The sequence below is a fragment of the Plectrocnemia conspersa genome, unplaced genomic scaffold (assembly GCF_051122295.1).
Source record: "Plectrocnemia conspersa isolate PC_06_02 unplaced genomic scaffold, ASM5112229v1 ptg000008l, whole genome shotgun sequence".
Taxonomy (NCBI): domain Eukaryota; kingdom Metazoa; phylum Arthropoda; class Insecta; order Trichoptera; family Polycentropodidae; genus Plectrocnemia; species Plectrocnemia conspersa.
Genome location: NW_028277172.1, coordinates 18125249 through 18150272, shown reverse-complemented (window position 1 = coordinate 18150272; position 25024 = coordinate 18125249). Strand labels below are relative to the sequence as shown.

The following is a 25024-nucleotide window of genomic DNA, read 5'->3' as shown; positions in this document are numbered from 1 at the left end:
AAATATTTATACATCCGTATGATAAATGACACCAAGTTAACAATAGCCCAATTTGCTAATAATTTAATCCCAACCAACGATTCAGATGCAACAAGGACGAGGTGGTGTATGTAATTGAATATTCCTCCACAAAGGTCGCCAGGACGATTTGCGATTGCGATCACGTATTATATTGAAAAGATTGAGTAATAATGGGTGACGCTTGGAAAAGAGATTGACATTGCTTGTATTTATACAATAAAGGTCACGTGTTGGGAAAGGTTTAACATCGCTGGCGCAATTAACTATCGTATACCTACAGACGTGTTACTATTAAACGCTACTATTATACTTGAGTGTTTAACCTCAATACTGGTAGACGATTATCTTGGAAAACCGACAGCAAAAAAAAACGATGTCGCATTTCATTTCCATATTTGGAGTAATGAACACGAGGACTGAATGCATAAACTGCACTGCGCTTTGATAATAATCACTATAGTATTCTAAAAAACGTATATTCGTTAACAATGAAGGGAATATTAACGCCAATTGATATTATTTTAGTTAAAGAATAACCAACAAGATTTGCAATATACAGCATCAAGTATAGGAGAGTAACACAGCCAAAATTTTTCTGTATTCCCACATTTCGTAAAAAAATAAAAAGCAATTTGAAAACTTTCGATTTTTTAGTAAAACATTAAGAGAAATTGGTCTGCGAGATGCAGATAATATTATTTTCCTAGTTGAGGAGCCAAATTATCATTCTGTCTCCTAGTCAAGGGGAGGAACAAATTATTAAATAAAACAAACTAATGCTTTATATAATAATGATGTATATTTTCTTGAAAACGGGCACCACTGGGCCGATTAATGCTAATTCAGTTGAACTCTCGTTTGTTCCTAGTCAGTAGCGAAGTGAAAGAAGTATTAAGTTCTGACTGAAGTGAGTTCAGTTCGATGTGTTCGGCTTATTTACCCTTTTATAATCAGGAAAAAGCATTTGCCATTCTCATTCTCAATCATCTGTCCAATTCAATTATTCGGGGTGGAACCAAACTCTTATTATTGTGTAATTATTAGACAATAACAAAACTCTATTACATAGCTTAATGTACTGTATCACTGCGCAATGGTAATTCAAAAAGTCATCATTCTATGGAATGTTAATCCAGAGATGTTTGGTTCCCCATTATGAAAATAAGATCACTTTTTTATGCGCTTTTAATACTGTTATTGGATACCGATTAATAGATATACGCTCAAACGTACAATCGTTTGTTTTACGCCAATGAAAAAAATACTTAGTTATTAGGTAAACCAAGGGACACATAAATCAGACATTTACGATTCATTTAATTGCAAGGATTACGAGGGGGGGGGGAAGTTAGCCAGTCAGTGGTCGTTTTTTTAATATTTCGATTTCATTAAATGACATGCATTTTTCTGGCCAAATTCAAGGAGGGAGGGGCAAATGCCCCTCCCTTCTTGGCATATCGATAAACGATTTAATTTATTTGACTACATACTCGCAAAATGTCTAAATATTTTTAAATAAAGCTATTTTTTACATTTTTTACAATAACAAAATTATAATCTTCAGTGTACTAGTATAATTCTCTATAATCCCTAATATTTATGATACACTATATACGTTAATCACACAATATGACAATTGTAGTAAAAGTTATATCACTTGAGATTATAGTTTGTCTATATTTTAGTTTAAAATCAATTATTATTTTTATTTCAGCCATTGCCAGTTCACCGCAGCCTGAATTAACTGAAACTATGCCGGCGGCTGCACCTGCAAACATTGTCACCATAGTTTCTGTCTCTATAGCCGTTGTACTTGCTATAGTGATACTATTCGGCTTAGCTTACTTGATCGACTATAGACAACAGTAAGAGTTATAATAAATATGATTTAATTAAAATATCGAATCAATTACTAATATTATTTATATATTTTAGAAAAATCACAGAACGACAACAACAATGCATTGTGAAAAAGAGGCGTCGTTTAAAGTTGAGTCTTCCTAGATGCAGAAGAGTCAGAGGAATAGTAGAAGATGCCGAGGATGTCGGAGTCAGTAGGCCTCCATTAGAGACGATCACTGAAGTCGTATGATTGACTGATTATTTATTAATAAATGGAACGTTCTACTATTTTTATTAATTTAAGTAAAAATTATTTTATAAAATATATAATATGTATAATAAATTGTTAATTGCATATGTAGAATTCAGAACAATTTGTTTATAAACATGTACTGAAATGATTAACGTTAGCGTAATATTGAAACAAAAACAAATAAAATTATCTGTGATTTATAATGTTAATGATGTTATATGTAAATAGGAAACGATCTAAAAATGTGTTTTTAATGATATTTTATTATGATTGAAACGCCATTGAATGTTATGTGATGGATCATGTTATCTATATATCTAACAGGGTTTCAAATGTTCTTATTATATGTATAAAGAGTAATACCTATGTAAAAAAATGTATTCAGAGTATCAAAAAAATATATTTACATAAAAAAAAATGCAATTTTAATATTAATTGTCAGTTGAATCATATTAAAATCATATAAAACTAGGAATGTCATTTAAAAGCTTTAAAATTCATTGCCAGCACCTAGAACAGTCGCCAAGAGAGCCATCCTGACGTACATTCCATATTCAGCCTGTCTGAAATACGCCGCTCGGGGGTCGCTATCAAAGTCTATGCTGATTTCGTCAAGCCTTGGTAAAGGATGCATGACTACCATACGTTTCTTCGCGCGAGTCATCAATTGTGGTGTCACCACATACAAACCGCAGACCTATTGATAAAAAAATGATTAGAATATGATTATAAAATACATGAATACATGTTAAAAGAAGCGTAAGAGTTTCCCACGTATTACCTTTTCATATTCTTCTTGAGATTCAAACCTCTCGCGTTGTATTCTCGTCATGTACAGAACATGCGTATCGGATAGAACATCGTTCAAGTTGTGATACACTGTCTGATTGATGCCTTTAGAGTGAACATAATCGGTGACATGTTTAGGCATTCCTAGAGACGGTGGACTCACGTAACGCAACTGTACGTGGTATAGTGTAAGAAGTCTCGCCAAAGAATGCACAGTTCTACCATTCTTTAAATCGCCGACCATAGTTATAGTCAATCCGTTGACTGTGCCTATCTCTTCTCTGATAGTGAAGATGTCTAACAAAGCCTGCGTCGGATGCTCGCCGACTCCGTCTCCGGCGTTTATGATCGGCTTGCGACTGTGTAGAGCCGAATTCTACAAATAACACATCGTCATCAATGTTAGCCTAATAAGATCAAATACCATAGATCACAGGAAAGCAATATTTACGCCGCAAAGATAAAATTTGCAAGCTGATTTCAAACTTTTGCTTTGACAGTATTTTAGAAGAAGCTACATATCAAAAGTTTGTTTGATTGATTTTTTTTAATGAAGATGTTATAGAACAAAACTAATGTTAGAGCTGAAATCAGCGTGCAATTCTTATAGTAATAAAATGATCTATCTTATCTTTGTAGCAAAACATTTGTACAGTATTATCATACTTACAGCAACAGCGCCCGGTTTAGGATGTCGCAGAACAACTACATCTGCGTAGCTCGCCATAATTGTGACACTGTCTTCGAGCGATTCTCCTTTTTTAGCAGAAGAAGTATTGGCGTCAGTGTGTATAACAGTGCCTCCTAATCTCTGCATGGCTGCAGCAAAGCTGCAGCTCGTCCTTGTGCTTACTTCGTAAAAAATCGAAGCCATAACTTTTCCTTTCAGATACTCGTCCAAACAACGGCCTTTATAAACGGAAGACTTCATAAATTGAGCCAAGTTGAATATGTCGTTCAAGTGCTCTTTAGAAAACATGTCCACAGATAAAATATGTTTTCCAATTAACTCTGCAGCGAACTTTCTTCTCGGTTGTAACATGTCTTTAAGCGAAGCATAGTTTGAAGAACTGTCGCATCTATGGCGCATCATCGTATATGGCGTAGGAGATAGGCTTCTATTATCATTGGCGAAATGAACAGCTAGTCTATTCTGGTGATCATGAAAAGCTTTAGATCCATACTCAGGATCTGAGTCAATTTCAAAGGATTTGTTAACAATATCGTTGATCGGTCCATCCAGAGCTGAATTGGGTCTACTGTCCATCTTTTCCAAGGATGGGTTGTAGACGGGCACTTTGAACGAATGACTGCTCGGCCATTCTTTGACATTCTGTCCAAAACCGGGAGGAACTAAAACTTGTCCTTCGACATAAGCAACCTCACCTCTTAAAACCACTCTGTGTATAGCTCCTTTCACTCGCATTCCAGCGAATGGCGTCCATTTAGATTTTGAAAACGTAAGAGATTCAGGAATGATCCATTCGTCATCAGTGTCCACTTCTACATAAGTATTGGGTTGTTCTGGAAGATTGAAAATCTTTCTCGGATTCTTATGGAATTTATTGATCAAGTCTTCCATTGTCAAGCGTCCGTTGTGTACAGCGTTCAATAAAAGAGGGAGTATCGTTTCTAAGCCAGGGAATCCTGGAGGTGGATTTGGACCAGATTTTTCAGACACGGCGTGTGGAGCATGATCAGTAGCGAAAACATCTATAATATCAAGGTTGTTCCAGAGTTCTGCCTGATCCTCCGGAGTTCCTAGACAAGGTCTGACTTCGCTCCACCCGTGGCCTATTTTATCACAATCATCAGTACTGAGGAAAAGATGATGAGGACACACCTCGCACGTCACTTTGATACCATGTTCTTTAGCAGCTTTTATCAACTGAATCTCTTGCTTTCTAGCAACGTGACATATGTGCACGGGACGATCGGTTAACGAAGCTATGAGCAAGATAGCCGGCACAGTTTCTTTTTCTGCATGTACACAAATGGGTGCTTTCTTGGGCCAATTTGTCAAGTGTTTCTGCCAAGTTTCCATATTGTTCAACTTGAGATTAGAAAATGTATCGTTCAAGTACATTTTTAAGGCAACGGTCTTGGGGGCTAAATCGCACACTGTATTGAAGTTATCTGCTGAAGCACCTGCAAATAAGGCATAATCGCAACGAGCGCCTACACTTGCTAGTTCTTGAACTGTCTGCAAGGATTCTTCGTCCACCAGAGCCGGATTTGTGTTAGGCATAGCGCAAATCATAGTTACACCGCCAGCTAGAGCAGCAGCCGTTGCTGAACTATAATCTTCTTTATGCTCACCGCCTGGTTCGCGTACATGAACATGAACGTCAATAAAGCCTGGCAATCTGACGATGTTCCGAGAGGTCATGCAATCAGTGTTGGTTTTCATTGCAGGTTCCAAACCGATGCGACGAATCGCCTATATAGATTAAAAATATGTAGTTTTGCATTATACTTAAAATTATTATACAACAAACGATCTACCTCTACAAGAAGTTTTGCACATTTCACATCGGTGACCAGTGGAACACAATAATCGACGGCCAACCGACGAGTTCTGTATCCGTGAGTTCTAAAAGCAGCGCCTCGTCTAGTGCCATTCATCATAGGCAAATTCACCACTAGCTCTACTTGTTTCTTTGCTAAAAAGTCTCCCAAGTGCACTAATTCTCCTTGGTCGATATGATCGAATGTCCATTGAACGCTCTCAACCTGAAATAATAATAAGAAATGTAATGTAGGAGATGATGCTGTACCTTATGACACTGTATTAGAACATTCCGAATTCCTCAGATACATAATTGAGCTCAAGATACTATAAGGATTTATAAACTCAAATAGACAACTAGTAGCTAATTATTTATCCATTCTCTTTTCAAAAAAATCGAGTAAAATAAACGAGCTACAACTGACATTATCTCTTGAATCGAGAAATGTATTTAATTGACTTTAGCATTGATAGTCGTAAGCTCTATAAGACATTCGTTTTGGGTACATAGATAATTATTTAAATTACGTTCCGATTTTTTTATCGAAGATAAAATAATGAAAACGATGTTTGCTTGGAAAGTCCGTTACTGAATATATACTAATTGCTGTAATTAAAATAACTATCTAAGTACCTACTTGCATAATATAATTTACAGCAAAACGTTAATTTAGATTGTTATGTTCACGAGTTTTTAATGAATGGACGTATCGGATCAACTCTTAACAATTATTATAGTATATACATATATAAGGAATAGAAATGCATGAAGACTATAGAGATAATTTTGTCGAAAATGGGCTAAAAATAATATTCACTAATCCATTCACGAAAAATAATTGATGATAAAATATATAGAAGGAAGAGAGCAAGCTTAGTTATAATAATTCATAATGAATTACTCATAAAATATTATATTAAACCAAGCAAAGAATAATATTTTTAGGGTCATTGTTTGTCGAGGTCCAAAAGTATATATTTTGAAGAAATTCCAGTTCTTTACGCCCATGGGAACAGATCGCTTTTTAAATAAATGTATACTCTTAATGCTTCCATATTTATATTTTTTATATAAATATGGAAAAAAATATGTTATAACATATTTTTTTTGTTCCCCTGATTAGTAGAGTGACTAGACAATGATCTCATGATAACTCTATGTATCTCGTCATTCTACTATACATACTTTAATTGACCATTATATTCTTCGTTCTGTGGTTACCATGCAGTTGTTTTCACTACTGTTCTTGTGGGATTGATCAACTATATTTTAGGTCTTGGATGCTTAAATTTATTAAATAATTATAATACGACAACAAACTATGTACTTAATTTTAATTACTATAAATCTGTAAATGCCTATAAATCACAAAAAATAATCGATGGTGAAATATATAGAAGGGAGAGGGCAAGCTTAGTTATAATAATTCATAATGAATTACTCATAAAATATTAAACCAAACAAAGAATAACATTTTCAGGGTCATTGTCTGTCGAGATCCAAAAGTATTCTTTTGAAAAAAGTCCAGCTTTCAACGCCAGTAACAATGCTTGAAAATGGATCAGTTTTTAAGGATTGTCAGATTGCTTATTTATTTTTGCGAGCAACTGTCGATCATAGACAGCCAAATTCTATTAATATTTCCTTGATAGTTTTACAATAATTTGACTCCATCGGCAAATTTAGAGTATCATCGTTCATTTTCAAAAGTTTTCAAAGAAGTATTGATCAAAAACCGTGCGACCTCTAGCTATATGTATTTTGTGACAATTCAGTCGAGTTAGGATTTGTTGAGGAATAAAATGAATCATTGGTAAAACTCACAAAATAGTCCCAAACTATAGCATGATTTTCTATTACGCAAGTATACTGTTAGAGAAAGTATTATCTTAACAGTTAAGCGGCTTAAAATGCTCATTTATGAAATTATGTACATGTTTTTTTTTAATTAATGCAATTAATTATTTTCGGTAAGCAAACGCGAGATGTATGCATTCGGGTCGAGCTAAAAATTACGATTTTTGGTCACCTTTTTTCTTTCTTTTTTTTTCTTGGAGCACGCCGACCGTGAAAATACTTTCAGAGAGACTTTCAAATCGTCCTCCAGTTTCGGTCCGTTCTTCTTGTGGTGCACATCGAGAAGATTATACAATGTGTCATATCGATATCAACTCTTAACTTATCACATTATACAGATTATGATACTTAATCAGTTGTGTTTCAAGCGTTTAAGAAAATGGACGTTTCTTAAAATTAGTATATTATTATTATTACTGTTACATTTTTCGTGTTTCGATTAATGAGTGACGTCGAAGAAATGGGTAACTCAAAGTCTCGCAAGGAGAAGAAAGCCGTAAACTTCTTCGGCTGGCAGAAGGAGCAGGAGCAGTTGAAGAAGCAAACGAAAGCTGCCCCTTTGAGTCAAAGGGGTCAGAAACCTGAGGAGAGGCCGAAGGACGGATCTAAAAATTCGACCAAAAATACGCCAGTGCCAAATGGAATCGCCGACACTCTGCCTACTCAAAGGATCAACTATGACGACCTCAACACCAACTACATTAGAAAGCAGCTGAACGAAAACATAGACGCCTTTCTTTTGAACAACATTATGCTGTCCATGCAGTTTTTTGAAAATTATCAAAAGTAAGTTGAAATAAATTGAATTTAATATATTAAGATATTTTTCTAATGCTAGACATATTGTTTAGTATGTATCAAATGATACATACTAAACAATAGTATATCAGATAGTTATTCACTATTATAGTTATTATCAATACGGGAAAAATTCTCAAACCTAATCCATCTTTTCTTATCGGCGTTGATAAGAGCATTTTAAAGATTATACAAGGTGCTTATTTATAAAGTGTTTGTTATTGATATCGATTATCATTATTAAGCCGATGTCGACCTTAAAAGTACTCGACATATAAAAATACATGATTGATAATACATTCATTTAATTATATAATAAATACTAAGTACAGCGAGCAGTTAGATTTGTAAAAAATGTCTAGTTAACAGTATTTGTGAATTAATTCGCCGTTTGTTATTTTTTTCTTAATTTAAATAAGTCACGCTCTGAAGCTCGCGATTAACAATTTTAATTAGTTTTAATGGCGATTAGTTACAGATCGACGAAAACGGAGAAAGAAAGTAAAAAAGCTGTCTACTTGATAATATAATAATAAAAAGTGTAACGTTAACGCGTATTATTGTAATTAACACAAAAATTTGATCTTGGGTTAATAAGTTAACTGAGCGTTTCAAATAAATGTATTATACTTAAAACATGAATAGAAGTAACCCAAAGAGAATACTATTATAAATTAATATAAACCTCGCCCTATTTATATTATAAATATTATATATTTTAATTAATACATCGAAATAATAATACAGCTAATTAAGCTCTGATAAGAACATTTTTCAATCGATAAAATCATAAAAATTATTAATTTAAAATGTACTTAATCTCGAGATTATGATTTAAAAGATAATTTTAAGCGTCTTAATAAAGAATATTTTCTTAAGAGCTACTTGTGAAATATTATATTTATGTAGATAGAATCAGGTGATTTTCATTTCTCGAGTAATGAGAATTTTTGACTTCACTTCTCAAATTTCACGAGAATTCTCGAGAAATTTTGATGAATGAATAAATACAGTGAACTGTTGCAGATACGTTATTACATATTATTCTTAAAATAACCCTTTTAAAAAACACATGCCATCTAAAGTAGAATCAGACATCCTTTTTTTTCTTTTTTTTGTTAAAAAATATCGGGCGTGGAAAAATTTCTCTCGTTTTGTGCAGCGTTATAAAAAGGACAGTGGTTGTAAACCTTTTAAAAAATCGTATAAATTTAATTTTATATAATAAAAAATGCTTTATAAAATTTTTCCAGAAATGAGAGTTCTCGATCTTGAGAATTACTCGAGAAACACTAGATACAATGTATGATACGTACATATCATACATAGCTATGTAGTCATAATCATTCAAATTCCAATATAATAACGTGTGTATTTATTTTCGCAAATAGATAATAAGCTTTAACACAAAAAATCAATAAAACGATAGCGTCAAAAATACAATAAACATTTAAAAGACGTATTTAAAATATCAAAGATTGATGCATCATATATAGAAGATTAAATGTGACGTCACAAGGACGTCTAAAGTTTTATATATTACCCAGATTTTTTTTGTACTGTACTTAGATTAAAATATCTGCAAAAATTTGAAATCATTCACATTTAAAAAGTAAGTTTTTGTATATAATATAAATATTGCTTAGTACTTAATCTAGAAAATTCATAACACAAATTCAGTCATTGGTTCTTAAATCAAAAGTTATTCTTTGACCTTTTAAAAGTGATCTAGCTATCTTATTACAAATATAGTACAATAAAAATTCATAATGATGGACTAGACTTGTATTATAGAAAAAACGATTGTATTATAAAAAATACCAACATTTATTAAAAAAAAACTAATGACAAATTTAAAATTAACGTATAATATTAAATACAAATAAATTTATCTTATCTTCGCGACTTAAAAAATTAAAAATTGTTGTGATAATGTTAATAAATAATCCAGCAATATTTCGATTGAGTTAAATAATGATTTTCATATGAAATCTAAATTATATGAAAAAAGCTTTGCTTGGAAAGAGAATCATAAATTGAAAACAACAAAGTAACATAAATATTAAATGCACAATAAATATGCTTAATATAAACCGATTAGATATGTTATATAATACATGACAATTAATACATTTATTATAAATTCTGTCCAATCTTGATTTTCGCGAGGGATAAAATATCTATCGATTTTTTGCTCATTCGTTTGTATAAAAGGACTGTAAAGCCACCAGATAATATACATTTTCCACCTCTAGAAACACTCACGCACCAGATAGTGGGAATTGGCCATTTGGTCTAATTAGTCGAAATAAACCAGTTTACCAATCGTCAAAGCCGCTCGCATGATACGCATAAAAGGGCTCGCAATAACTCGGGGCACGCATTTAGTTATAGCCTGGCCCTAAGACAACAGCTATTTTTTCAGTTTACGACTACTAACTAATCTGGGACACCGACACTGATCTATAATTATATATTGCTATACATATACTTTCATTTAAACTCTCTGGCTAACAAAGTCACACATTTTGTAAAATAAAATATTTTATAATATATATGAACCCAAAATTTTTTTTGATACTCATAACTAATTGATTTGTATTCCTTAAATTTTAAGAACTATAAAAAAATCAGCTTTTTCTCGTCGGCGTAAACAAACGATATTGCGTATCCGAGCGAACGTCCTTTAAGCAGTAAATTTGGCACTTCCAAAGCCGTGTACCTTACATAAACAAGGGGTCGGTGCCCAAATCGCTGTCTCCGCCGAACATGTGTCGGTGTCAAATACGAAGGAACAAGCACTGCATCCCTGCTTTACGCATTTCATAAAATTTCGACGGTGTCAATATTTGTGATTTATAATCTACCATTACATATTTATACAGCCTGATAATAAGATCTGTATATATTTATGTAATATTTTGCTAGCAATAATATTGATGAAACTGTTCTATCTTAAAAATATTAGCAATAATATTGATTATTGTTAGTGTGTGCGAAGTGCGAGATTATGAGCGCAAATTACGAATTCAAAACATTTTAAAATCTAAAAACTTAATTTTAATTAAAACAAAATTTTTATTGCTACTTTGTGATGTTAATATTCTTAAGTTCGGCTACTTGTACATATATGATATACATATGATAGTTTTTGATAACACGAGAAAAATAAAAAATGATAAAAAGGTCATAAATTTAAATATCTCCACACATTTTTATATACAGAAATCTAACTAATTCATCTCCATATTATAATATATAAAATGTCTATAATATTTTGATATTGTAGTGTCAGAAATGTGTTGAAGCACCATTCGGTGACGGAAGCCGACGTTAAACTGAACGAGAACATGGCCCAACATCACAAACATGTCATACTGCCCGATAAGCTACAGGAGGCCATCGACGAGCACATTCAGTTTGCCCGCATATATAGACCAGAAGAACCAAACAACAACGATACTAGATTGGCTGTGGACAATTTCAACAATAAACTGAAGAACATGGGACCACTGCAACCGCAGAGGATGTACATTGTGCATGACAACATTGAAGTGAATGACCCAGGAGAGATGGCTGACTACTCTACTGTGACCGGAGCGCCATTCTATCGAATGATCATGGAATCAACGTCGGAATCAGGTGCATAAAATATCAAAATATATCGTACCTCTATATTATTTATGTTAATTTTGTATATAATACCCAAGAATAATACAATTCATTCATTATACATAATCTACTCTATCATATGCATGAAGGATGTTTAAAAGGTTCTAAGAATTCTGGTCTGCTGTTTAATCAAGCGAAACAAATGTGTGTATAAATAAGTCTTAACATAGCTTTAGTTGTTTGCTAGATATACTTAAGCAAAGTTGTGATTATATTGAAGCAAGGGAATATTCAGTTTATTTAATGTTAGACATAAATACTTACATTTGCTATTTATTTCTTGAAATACACTGAAATGTAAACTTATTTCTTCGTTTGATATTGAATGAAAATTTACTGTACTTTTAAACTTTATTTTGATACAACTAAAACGGTTTTTGACGTAACTTATCTTATGACATGTTTGCATTTGAGGTAACGAGCTTCAAAATAATAAATAAACCATAAAAATGGACATACTCATATTGATTCTTAACGCCATATATTTATAATATGTAATTGCTAAATATTTGTATTTACCCATTATACTATTTCTTTTTAAATTAGTTTTAAAGGATTATTTTGTTTGTAGGATATGTGAAGCTGAAGACCAAAGATGTGCCTCAAATAAAAAATGAAAGAATCTTTTCCAAAAATGATGATAAATACAGTGGTTCAGAAGAAGACTATGCTTCGTCTGACACGATCGATCGTGACATGAAAGGATTTGAAGACGAATACGAAGAGGACGAAGAAGACGAACTATCAAACAGCACAGACTTTATGAACAGCCTAAAGAACAAGATCGATCAACAAAATAAAGCAACATCAAAACCGCTAAACGCAAACTTGGTGTTTCAAGAATCCGCCGGTTCGGGAAGAAGATTAAGCGGCATTCTAAAGAATTCCAATAATGCCACAATAAAAGGACAGCTTACACACGGCCAAACATCAAAACCAACCAGTAAACCAAAGAAAGTCAGGACTAAGGTGGAAAAGGTGGAAGAGAAACAATGCGAAAGTGAAACGTCCAGTTATAAATCGACTCACAGCCCTCATAATGAATCGAATGGAAGTGAATCTGATTACGGATACAGTACCTTTACGTACGAAGCGACGCCTAAGCGATTGCAAAAGAGTCATTTAACAAATACGTCCGATCAAACTAGTACAATTCCTGCTCGTTGTTTTACGATGATCGAGAAGAAGAATAAGATCGGTGACTTTGATGAAGATGAACCATATGCTACTAAATACGGTGCGTACAAAAGAGAACTGTATAAAAAATTATACTATCTAAACTCTCAATATTTCATGGCCAACTTTCAAGATCTATTTTTATCCGGATTAGCTCAATCTTTAGGATTAGAGTCGGAAGCCATAGAAACTGCTCTAGCACAAGGCGCCAGTATCTATTCCACCAGTTATAAAGAACGAAATTCAAAGTCTTTCGAGATAGTCCCGGCCATCAATAGCACTTGGCCTTCCAACGCCAACGAATGGTTGAACAGATGCAGAAAATCTATAACAAACCCACTCACTAAATTGGAATACACGTGGCCCGAAGAGCGCATGGTTGAAAAAGCTCGTACGCTCGGATGTCTCTTGGTGCCTGTCGGATTCAGACCAGTGCGCGGCAACAACCGTCATCAACACTTACAATGGAGGATTGCGTTTCCGGTGATCGAGCGCTTTCTGGAAACGCACATGGCTCATTCGCAAGTGCGGTGCTACATATTCGCCACGACTCTGTACAGAACGTTCATGGAGTACGAATCATCGAAGATCGGACTCGACTACACGCATTTCAAAAACCATCTGCTTTGGTTGCTGGAAGATAACTTCGCCAGATGGCCCGAAGACAAGCTCGGCGAAGTGCTATTGGATTTTTTGAACACGTTCTATGAAGACGTCAAATGTGGAATCATGAGCAATTATTTTATTCCCCAGTACAATATGCTGAAGGGAGTTCCGAAATCGATTCTATTGAGACAGCAAAAGAGACTGTTTGAAATTAAAGAAACGCCCGTTATGCACATGTTGGCTTGTTTGAAGAACATCATATATGTAAAACCTGATTTTTATCCGCAGTTAGATTTTAAAAAATTGTATAAAATTTTGACCACCACAGACATACTGCAATTGGTTAACCCACAAATACCACATATTGATTCAGTATCCGATGAGGAAGAGCCTGATGAATTTGCTAAAAATTATGGGTTTTGGGAAGATCAGAAACGAGTACAAAATCCAGAATATTACTGGAATTTGGAACGACAGAGGCAAATAGTTGCACATAAGGCAGCTGGCATTGTTGAACAACAAAAGCCTGTGAAAAACATAATAGACAGAAAGGTATACAAATATATTTATCTCTATATCAGTGGTTGTGTGTAAATTGTAATTTATGTGATAGAATATTGTAGCGGTTACTGTTCCTTTACCTTAAAGTTAAAAGATATTACATATACTAATAGAAAATGCTGATGCCCAGTAGTGATTTGAAACGGGTGCTAATTATATATTAAGTATAGGCGTAATGAACACGCACATTATAGTGATAACTGAACGTTTTGGTAATACAATAATAACACACATTTAAAATTGAAATAGCATAAAAATATATGTTTTATTATTCTTCGTTATACAACCAAAGTATTGATATTTAATATTATTATTAATATGTAAATTAAAAGTATATATGATAAAAAATTGCTTTAATCAAAACTCAACCATATAAATATGAAAGAAAGAATGTTGTGTAGAATGTTTAGTAAAACTGATATACATATGTATGAAACCCAGAATTTAAAAAAAAATATGCTCCTCGAGTAATACATATTTTTATAAGGCGCATTCAAAGCTTATATGGACGCACCACCACTGATCTACATACTATTTAAAATGGAAAGTATTTCTTATTTATTTTTTATACATTACAGAGAAAAATTGCAAGATTGGACATGAATAGAAAACGACTGATACTACAGCTCTTCATTCCACATTTTATATCAATATCGGACTATAGTTTAAAATACGAAGCTGAAAATCAAGCAAAATTCTATTTGGAGCATGCACGGAGGCTATCGGTCATTTTGCAACTCATCGATGGAGGAATGATGGCTGCCAGTGAATATCTATCGACAATTAGAGATAAAATGATTCACATTAATAACAGAAACATTATGAAAAGCGTGCCTCAAGTTCCAAAACGTAACGAAAGCTTTAGTTCAAATACACCATTTAGAAGTAGAGTGCAATCAACTAGCAATAGCATAGCGAGATTGGATAGCGACGATTTAGATAGTCCGACGATTAAATTTAGCGGCATAACTTCTGCCGATGTTCACTCCGAAGTGGATAAAGCCAAGTTACACAGAACGATTTCTATAAAAATCACAGAACCTGACACAGAAGAAGTCGTCGAAGAATCAAGATTATAAACTACACGAGTCAAATTTAATTAGTAAAATTACAGATTAATCATATTGTACATAATGACATTTATTAAAATTTGCAGAACGTGTTCTGTATATTATGCAGTTATTTTATATAATTTATTGTGATTTATTTGAGTTTATTTTTAAGTTAAAAAATAGTCATTCTCATAACGATTGAATCGAACATATAAATTTGGCTATCAAATAACCGGAAAATAGATAATAAAATAGGGATTTTAGAAATAAATTAGGGAAGTGGTTTATCATTGTCTATTAAACAATATTTTATTATATGATATTAAGAATGAATTTTATTTTAGCTATCTATAAGGAACTCGTACAGAATTGAAATCATTTTTTATTAAAAACCCATTATATTATTCCTAATTACTTAATTTAATTATTTGCCATTGTTTGTTATCGCAATTATATTTTACAATAAAATAATTAATTTATTCTCAGATTGCTAAATATCTAAAAAAGACATGTCTTAAATTAAAGTTCATATAAAAATCATTTCAAAATATTATTCAATGATTTTTTATAACAATACTACGACTTACAATAAGTGAGAATTGAATGAAGTACATCTAAACCGAATTCTGACTAATAGGAGAGCACATAAAACAATTATCCCTTCTCAGAAGTCAAAAATCCACGTCAAAAGCAATAAAATCGTACCGTTGCAAAAGTTGATATAATGTCGCATATAACTTTACTAGAACAAAAATATTGAAAATCTTGGAAAAGTTGAAATGACATATTTTAGGAAATATTTGCAAGATAGATTCAAGACTGTTTTTTTTAGATTTTCTATGGTGGAAAACCCAAGAATTTCTAGTTTAGAATTTGATTTTTGAGGGAGGGGCAAAAGTTAGCTAGTCAGTGGTAATTTTTTTAATAATTTGATTTCATTAAAATTCATAGCATTTAATTAAATGACATTCAAACTTTTTTCGAAATTAAATGGGGGGGGGCAAATGCCCTCCCCCCCACCTGCCCCTTCTAAATGACGACCTTTGATTTGTCAACATAAGAAAATTTATTCTCAAATCAACATCAAACTAAGATATCCAAAAGCAAAATTTCAACTTTTTTTTATATAATACAATACTAAAAAAAGGGTCGTCAACCTTTTGTATATTTATTAGAGAAAAAATTACTTAACGTCCAGCAACATCACAGTAACTCAATTTAATGAAACTGTGAAATAATTTTTAGACGGAAGAAGATTTGTAAAACATAATTACTTAAATGTATCCTCTTATTTATACATTTATAGTCAAACAAGTTTCAATTTATGGAGCAAAACACTAAACAAAAACACCCATCACCCTCCATTGAAGCTTGAATCGCCCACTAGCGGGCGGTACAGACCAACTTGATGGCCACTGCTTTAAGCAGTCAAAAATAATGTGAAAGTATTATTATCCTGTTGTTTTGAGTAGGCAATCCGGTTATTTTATAGCTACACCTCATATGAAACATTTTTTTTGTTATTTTATTTATATACGGATCTTGTTTATTTGTATTAGCCAGATATTATGCATGTTATTTATGTGATATGATTTGTTAATTATAATTCTTACTATTATTAAAATGCACTTACTTCGACGCCATGCTCGGTATAGAAATCTCCCGTTCCCATACTAGCATACAACTTGTAGCCCATCCTTCGCAACGCTCTTATACTCGGCAACAATTCACTCTTGTGCTGAAATAATACAAAAGATGTAATAATAAAACATATTAATTTATACATAAATCTTTTATTTATATTTATATATGTATGTATTATACCTTGAAACTTCCGACTGATAAGAGTATAGCCTTCTTAGGAATATGAAAACCTGTGCTTATCAGCGCTTTCAAATAAGCTTCATATCTGTTATCGCCAAAGCATGCCACTTCACCAGTTGAGGCCATTTCTACGCCCAACGTTACATCGGCGCCGGACAGACGAGAAAACGAAAACTGCGGTACTTTCACCCCGACCTTTCCGCAGCCGCCTAACACATTAACGGGCTCCACCTTTTGGCCGATGATAACTTTCGTCGCCATCGCTACAAAGTCGTGATCGAGCGTCTTCGAAACGAACGGGAACGATCGAGACACTCTCACGTTGCATTCTATTACTTTCAAATCGTTGTCTTTCGCTATCAATTGCATATTGAACGGTCCAGTTACATCTAAAAGATTGGCTATGATCTTCGCGATTTCTTTTATTTTGACCAATGTTTCTTCGTTGATGTCTTGCGGAGGCGTAACGAGAGAAGCGTCGCCTGAATGGACTCCGGCGTTTTCAACGTGCTCGGAAACGGCCATGCATAATATTTCTCCATCGGCAGCAACGGCATCGACGTCGATCTCTTTCGCTTCAAGGATGAACTTTGATATAACGACGGGATGATCTTTACTGACATCACTAGCTGCATTTAGATAAGTTTCTAAATCTTCGTATGAGTAGGCTACGTTCATTGCAGCACCGCTGAGGACGTAAGACGGTCTAACGAGACACGGAAAACCGACTTCTTCGCAAAATTCAATAGCAGACTTTAAATTCGTTAATTCTTTCCAACGCGGCTGTAAGATCCCCTTTCTATCTAACATCCTAGAGAATTTAAATCTATTCTCAGCACCGTCAACGCTCTCGGGTGACGTTCCCAATATTTTTGCTTGCTGTCTGTGTAAATCCATAGCAATGTTATTAGGAAGTTGTCCTCCCATCGACAATATTACACCATCGGGATCTTCTAGATTATATATATCCATCACGACTTCGAACGATATTTCTTCAAAATAAAGTCTATCACACATATCATAATCAGTACTAACAGTCTCAGGATTATAATTGATCATAATCGTTTTCTTTCCCAAATTTCTCAATTCGCGCAGACAGCCTACAGCGCACCAATCAAACTCCACAGAGCTACCGATCCGATATACGCCAGATCCCAAAACCATTATATGACCACCAGGGAATGTTAAATCGTGACTTGATGCGTTATACGTCACGTAAAGATAATTCGTAGTGGCTGGCCATTCGGCAGCAACCGTATCAATCTGCTTTACGAAAGGTGTTACGCCAAACTCAAAACGTTGCTTTCTCACTGCCAATTCAGTGCTTCTTACGGCAATCGCAATCTGTTTATCAGAAAAACCGATCTGCTTAGCTCTCAGTAATATATCGTGAGTCAAATCTTGCTGATCAATCGATTCCAGCATCATTTGAAAGCTCACTATATTCTTAAATTTGTGCAAGAACCAATGATCTATTTTTGTGAGCTCGTAAAGCTTATCTATGGAAAAATCTGCTTTGAGTGCTGCCGCTAGAACAAACATCCTCTTATCGGTCGGTTCCATTAGTTCTATATCGGTAACTTTTTTCAAATTGGGATCAAATCCATTTACGTTCTCGTCGACCATTCTGAGAGCTTTTTGGAACGCTTCTTCAAACTTGCGACCGATTGCCATAACTTCTCCGACACTTTTCATCGAACTGCCGATCTTAGGACATACTCTACTGAATTTAGACAAATCCCACCTGGGTATCTTAACGACGCAATAGTCTAAACTCGGTTCAAAGCAAGCCGTCGTCACACCAGTCACGGAGTTTTTAATTTCAGCCAAAGATTTACCAAGGGCTAGTTTAGCGGCCACATAAGCGAGAGGATATCCTGTAGCTTTACTAGCTAACGCCGAACTTCTAGACAATCTAGCGTTCACTTCAATGATATAATACTCTTCTGATTCTGGATTCAACGCATACTGTATGTTACATTCACCAATGACACCGAAATGTCTAATAACTTTGATAGCAGTGTTTCTCAACATATTATACTCTTTGTTCGAAAGCGTTTGACTCGGAGCAACCACAATCGATTCTCCTGTATGAATTCCTAGTGGATCGACGTTCTCCATGTTACAAACTGTAATACAATTATCGAATGCGTCTCGTACAACTTCATACTCCACTTCTTTCCAGCCTTTTAAAGACTTATCGATGACCAATTGACTGGAGTGAGAGAACGCTTGCTGAGAAAGCAACCTTAATTCACCTTCGTTATCGGCGAATCCAGAACCGAGACCTCCTAATGAAAAAGCAGATCTTGCCATCACCGGATATCCGATCACCTCAGCGGCTTCTAACGCTTCTTCAACAGAATGCACAGCAGCACTCGGAGCCACTTTCTCTCCAATAGAATGAATCCTCTCTGCGAATATTTTCCTATCTTCCGTATCAATGATCGCTTGAATCGGCGTACCCAATATAGCAACGTTATATTTTTTAAACACCTTGGATATTTGCAATTCAATACCACAGTTTAAAGCAGTCTGTCCTCCGAAAGTCAATAAAATACCATTAGGTCTCTCCGATCTAATCACTTGCTCGACATACACCGGCGTTAACGGCAAAAAGTATACCTTATCAGCTAAACCCTTCGACGTTTGAACAGTCGCAATGTTTGGATTGATCAATACCGTTTGTATCTTTTCTTCCTGGAGCGCTTTAATGGCTTGAGATCCTGAATAATCAAATTCGCCGGCTTGTCCGATCGATAATCCGCCAGATCCGAGAATAAGAACTTTCTTGGGTTTCTCGATCGGAACGACTTTATACAGCAGTGCTGAAGTTAAATCGTTCTGTATGCTTTTCGGAGCATTGTTTTTGCAGTGCTTTACACTATTAATGAATATATCAAACAGGAGCTCTAAATCTTCCGGTCCGGCTGTGTGTTCTGGATGAAACTGGACACTGAAATATGGCAAGCTTGTATGAATAATGCCTTCGTTTGAATCGTCATTTTTGTTTACAAATAATGTTTCCCATTCTTTTGGAAGACTATTAGAATCAACAGCGTAGCCATGATTCTGAGACGTCATGAAACACCTGCCTGTTTGGTTATGGCTACATGGCAAATTGTGTCCTCGGTTTCCGTATCTATAAACAAAATTTCTTATTAATTTATATATCTACATGTAGATAGATAATATACAGGATATAAATAGAACAACAACAAATATGTTCAACATTAAATAAAATCACCTCAATTAATGTATCAACAAAAACAAACCTGCAATGAAAACAAATACATCAATTCATATTAACAATTGAAAAGATAATTTACAAAGAGAAAGCTACTAGTTATCTAGTCGAGTTCTTAAATTCTCTAAATTCAAGTGGATTTCTGCAGCACAAATTAACATCAAAGTTGGTAGTCCTATTATGGAACTAATTTTGCAAGAGTGTTATTAACAGATATTTAGTGATTTGAGGTAAAGATTCTGATGTATAATATGTTTTTTTCCAGAAGCCTAATAATTTCTTTTGAAATTGAAAAACTTATAAATTAACGATAATTTCACTATTCTTTCAGTGTTTGTTAACAGTAGTCGTATCAATGATGCTTTTAATTAACGGGATATTTTTTGTTTCGATATTTTCAACCCTATATCAACAACGGCAGTGGAGATAAAATAATCTCGATTAAGCTATATTATGCTTTATGAGTTTCAACTCGATCATAATGCAACAATAGCAGTTAAAAACATCTGTAATGCAATGGACAGAGATGCCATTAAATTTAGAAAGTGTCAAATGTGGTTCTAAAAATTTCGTTCAGGTAATTTTGACATTGAATATCTATGTGAAGTTCTTAGAGGTTGTTAGTGAGGATATTAGGGCAGCCATCAAAGCAGGTCCGAAACAGAAGCTAGCACAAAAGCTCAACGTGTCGCCTACATCAATTCACAGACATTTAATAAGTTAGAAAAGGTGTTTATTTACAGAATATGGGTATCTTATAAATTGTCAGAAAAACCTCACGCAGCGAATCTCAATATGCCAATAATTACTGGTTCTAAAACAGAAAGATTTTTGAGTCGAATTGTTACTGAAGATGAGAAGTAAATCCTTTACTAAAAGGTAATGGTTGGATGCCAATCTACCTCCAATTCCATACACGAAAATAGGATTACACTACAATAAGATAATGTTATGCATTTGGTAGGATATGAAGGGCATAATTCATTATGAGTTATTGAATTATAGACAGACTTATAGTGTGCTCAACTAATTCACTCAAAAGCTACTTAGACCATAAAAAGACTCTCCCTTATAAATAAAAGAAGAGTAACTTAACACAAAGTATTCTTCAGACATTGTTCCAAACGACTTCCAAAATACATTCTTTTTCGAAACAGATTTAAAATAAAATAATTGTAAAAAAGGATGGAGAATATATAATTTAGTAAAAGTATTACACGTTTTAATTTTTAACTCATTTAACCTACACCTTAAAAAACGCAAAAACTTATGGAACAATCTGATATTACTCGTCAATCGTGCTGGTCAACAGCATGATAGACAATATTAGACTCCAAGCAGCTTTAGTTCTTAATTCGTCATGCTTTCGACCTACAATAAATATGTCATAAGGACAGTCTATATGTGTATAACTACAACAATGACAACTGTAGAAGGATACAATATAAATGTAAATGTTCTAAAAGTAGGTCAAAATTCATATTGCTAAAAATAATTGTTAATATTTGTATGTAAAATTATTTCATACAACTTTGTGGATGCTGATAATTTAATCATAGTCATTAAGGTATATAAAGATAAATAAATAAATTCTTACGTCATTTTATAGGTCTGGCATCCAATGGCCGTAGCTAAGATTTGATGTCCAAAACATATACCAAATATGGGCTTCACGACGTTTGAGTTTAATATTTTTTTAATGTTGCTCACAGGCTCTTTACAAATTGCTGGATCTCCAGGACCGTTACTCAAAAAGAGACCATCGTAACTCTTAACATCTATTGGATGATTCCATGGCACAACTTCGACTTTAACGTTTCTTTTTAGCAAGCAACGTATTTGATTATACTTCAATCCGCAATCAACAACACAAATAGTCGGACTTCCAGAAGGATTGTACACAACCGGTTTCTAAAAATCATCATATTAGTATAACATATAATATTATATTGTATTAATGACTTTAAAAGCATACTTTAACAGATACTTCAGCGACAAGATTCCGTTCGTTCGGATTAGAAATACTCTTTGGAGGATCCATACTAGGTATACCTTGTACGATGCGGCCCAATATAGATCCAAACTCTCTCAATTTCTTTGTCAGCGCTCTCGTATCAATTTCACAAATGCCTGGAATTCGTTGCTCGAGCAACCACTTATCCAATGTGCGTTTCTGACGCCAATGGCTCGGATATTGACACCATTCACCGACGACAAGTCCGCTCGCCCAAATTCGATCCGACTCAAACCAACTAAAAAATTTAAGATATTTAAAAATGAAACCAGATGTTCACGATTGATTAAAATAAATGTAACAAACCATGGTAGTCCATTTTCATCGACTTCGTCACTGGGAACGCCGTAATTTCCGATCAGCGGATAAGTCAATACCAGAATTTGGCAATGATATGAAGGATCGGTGAGAGATTCGGGATAGCCGACCATGCCGGTCTGAAACACTGGATGAGACAAAGAACTTACTTAAGATAAGCTTGTATATAAAAAAAATAATAAGTAAGATTTCATGAATTCACTTACCAACTTCTCCGTCCACATTGACAGGAGCACCAAAACTCTTACCGACAAGAACAGTTCCATCCTCGAGTACGAGGGAACATATTTTACTGTCATCTTTCTCGCTAAGCTTCATTTTGATGAATTAATACCTGAAAAATATTAATAATAAAAATAAGCATATTTTATTAGAAGTAGCTAACAATAAATTTATGAAGGACATCCATGACATAACCTCAAATATTCTTAGGGATTGTCTATAAATGGCGTCACATGATTTTAGGTATTTTAAACCACAACCCTTCCCCATCGTGATGTTTTATCATAAAATTTTGCCCCCCCCACCCCACTTTTTATAAAATCTTTTTTTTTCGAAACATCATTGATGATGTTATCAATATAAAATATAACAGGGGTACTATAAACATCTATATTTTATATTTACATAAAATGTTTTAGCCCGCAGAAAATTCATTAATTTCAGATTGTCTTTGAAGGAAAACCTAATAATTTCTGGTTTAGAATCAGGCACGTCATTTCAGCTTTTTTCAGGAGGAGGGGGGGCAAAAGCTTACCAGTCAGCGGTAGTTTTTTTAATATTTCGTATTTATTATGATTCTAAACCAGAAATTATCAGGTTATCCTTCAAAGAAAATCTGAAAAATAAGAGTTTCGAATTTATCCCGAAAATATTTTTTAAAATGTGTAATTTTAATGAAATATCATAATGATGATTCATTATGATATTTCATTAAATGACATGCATTTTTCTGGCTAAATTCAAAGGGGGTTAATGCCACCAAATTACGCCCCTGTTTAAAATCAATAAATATTACAGTGCACGACCGACCTGATTTATTTTAATTATTTATCCGCGAGATCGGTAAGATCTAAAAACACCATTCACTAATTCCGATCTCACAGACATGATACAAAACGAAAAAGACTAGGGTTCGTATGAAATTTGAACCTTGGTCTTTCAGATATTAGTCACCGACATCGTATGGTAAATATATATATATATCAAACCCCCTCCCCTTTTCCCATTAATTCGTGACGGCATATATAAAGGTACCCTTAATAAAATATATCATTTATTTGCTATTCTCTTGCTAGTTTTACATATTCTAGTAGTTTTATAGTAATGTGAGTGTATTCATTTTAATATTATAACATGAATTTGAAAATTATATTATTTTAGAACTTTTTACAGTAGGCTTAACTCTTTGACCGCGGATGACACATATAGATGTCATCAAGAAAATCGCCATTATGCATTAGCATTTGGCATTGTATGATCCTTTGAGCCTTGTAATATGTTTTTTATATATAATTTAGGGTTGAAATAACTTATGGCATAAATAGGTGCTCCCCCACATATTAGCAAAGTGCCAAATAATGTTCAAAAAATCCAGTCACGGGCAAATTTATATTATTTTGAAAATTATATATCATATATTTACTTAAACTATTTTATAAACAATACGAAATAAAAGTGGCTTATCTACTTTTATTTATTAAATACTGTATTAATAATTAGTATTAATTCCTTCCTTTCTTAATTATCAATGAAATTATAATCGTTATATAATTAGTTTTAGTTAATAAAATGTAATTAATTACATATTATAAACGTTAAATATTAATTATATTTACTCGTTTGCATTTTAATAAAAACATGGTCGCAATTTAACTTGTTATTGTCCAAGATTCAATTTCAAGCGGCGAACGAGATAGTTTAAAAAATAATAACGGAATCTTAACGATGTTTTTGATCATGTTTCATAATTTATTTTACATATTTAGAATGCTAATCAACTAAAAAAAGAGGTCACATTATTCATGGTGTGCATAGCAACCAGCGCTAATAAAAATAATTGGTACTTATACAATATACAACATGAAATTGATGGAGTTAAAACATGGTTGCCACTTTTGATAGTATGGTAATCAATAGTTTTGTAATACATAGAATATACGATGCAATATTTGTATATTTTCACATTGGAGGTTATTTGACACAAAATATAGACAATAACTTAAATGTTTTTATGAAAGAAATGCATGTAAAAGTATGTATTGTATAGGTTGGAGTCTTCAGCGTCTAAGCGAAAATACAAAACGAACGTTCTCGCATGTGTGAAATGTAAATAAAATGCACGCCTTACTTTTAATTTACCTTTTGTGTAAACAACGGTAGAAACACGTGGCGTCGAGGGGCCGCAAACGAAAACCGGTAAACGTCCAACATCGGCCGAGTCTACCGGTGGACTGGTAGGAACAATTCGATAAACTTCTATGT

General features: G+C 33.6%; 3 protein-coding genes across 4 annotated transcripts in view; 2 read left to right on the top strand and 1 right to left on the bottom strand.

Annotated features, from left to right (window-relative positions):
* The window catches only part of LOC148233235 (uncharacterized), a 13319-nt gene extending 10785 nt beyond the window's left edge, over positions 1 to 2534 (top strand). The window contains exons 2-3 of the mRNA XM_088190326.1: positions 1736 to 1886; positions 1957 to 2534. Coding sequence (XP_088046452.1) covers positions 1736 to 1886; positions 1957 to 2113 — 308 coding nt within the window. The 3' untranslated portion in view covers positions 2114 to 2534. The remainder of the gene's footprint in view (positions 1 to 1735; positions 1887 to 1956) is intronic.
* On the bottom strand, positions 2479 to 25024 carry r (carbamoyl-phosphate synthetase 2, aspartate transcarbamylase, and dihydroorotase rudimentary). 2 transcript variants are annotated; one of them, XM_088190318.1, is made up of 11 exons: positions 24902 to 25024; positions 22747 to 22874; positions 22529 to 22667; positions 22184 to 22460; positions 21806 to 22119; positions 16962 to 20103; positions 16771 to 16875; positions 5411 to 5638; positions 3576 to 5345; positions 2898 to 3281; positions 2479 to 2813 (listed from the first exon to the last, which is right to left on the bottom strand). In XM_088190318.1, the coding sequence occupies exons 2-11, from the start codon at positions 22856 to 22858 to the stop codon at positions 2607 to 2609; spliced, it is 6678 nt and encodes a 2225-aa protein (XP_088046444.1). In that variant the 5' UTR covers positions 22859 to 22874; positions 24902 to 25024; the 3' UTR covers positions 2479 to 2606. The 2 variants fall into 2 exon arrangements, with proteins under 2 accessions (XP_088046444.1, XP_088046445.1); XM_088190319.1 differs by having other exon boundaries at positions 24891 to 24995.
* Positions 7598 to 15261, top strand: LOC148233234 (uncharacterized). The gene is made up of 4 exons (XM_088190320.1): positions 7598 to 8058; positions 11360 to 11712; positions 12314 to 14076; positions 14664 to 15261. The coding sequence occupies exons 1-4, from the start codon at positions 7715 to 7717 to the stop codon at positions 15162 to 15164; spliced, it is 2961 nt and encodes a 986-aa protein (XP_088046446.1). The 5' UTR covers positions 7598 to 7714; the 3' UTR covers positions 15165 to 15261.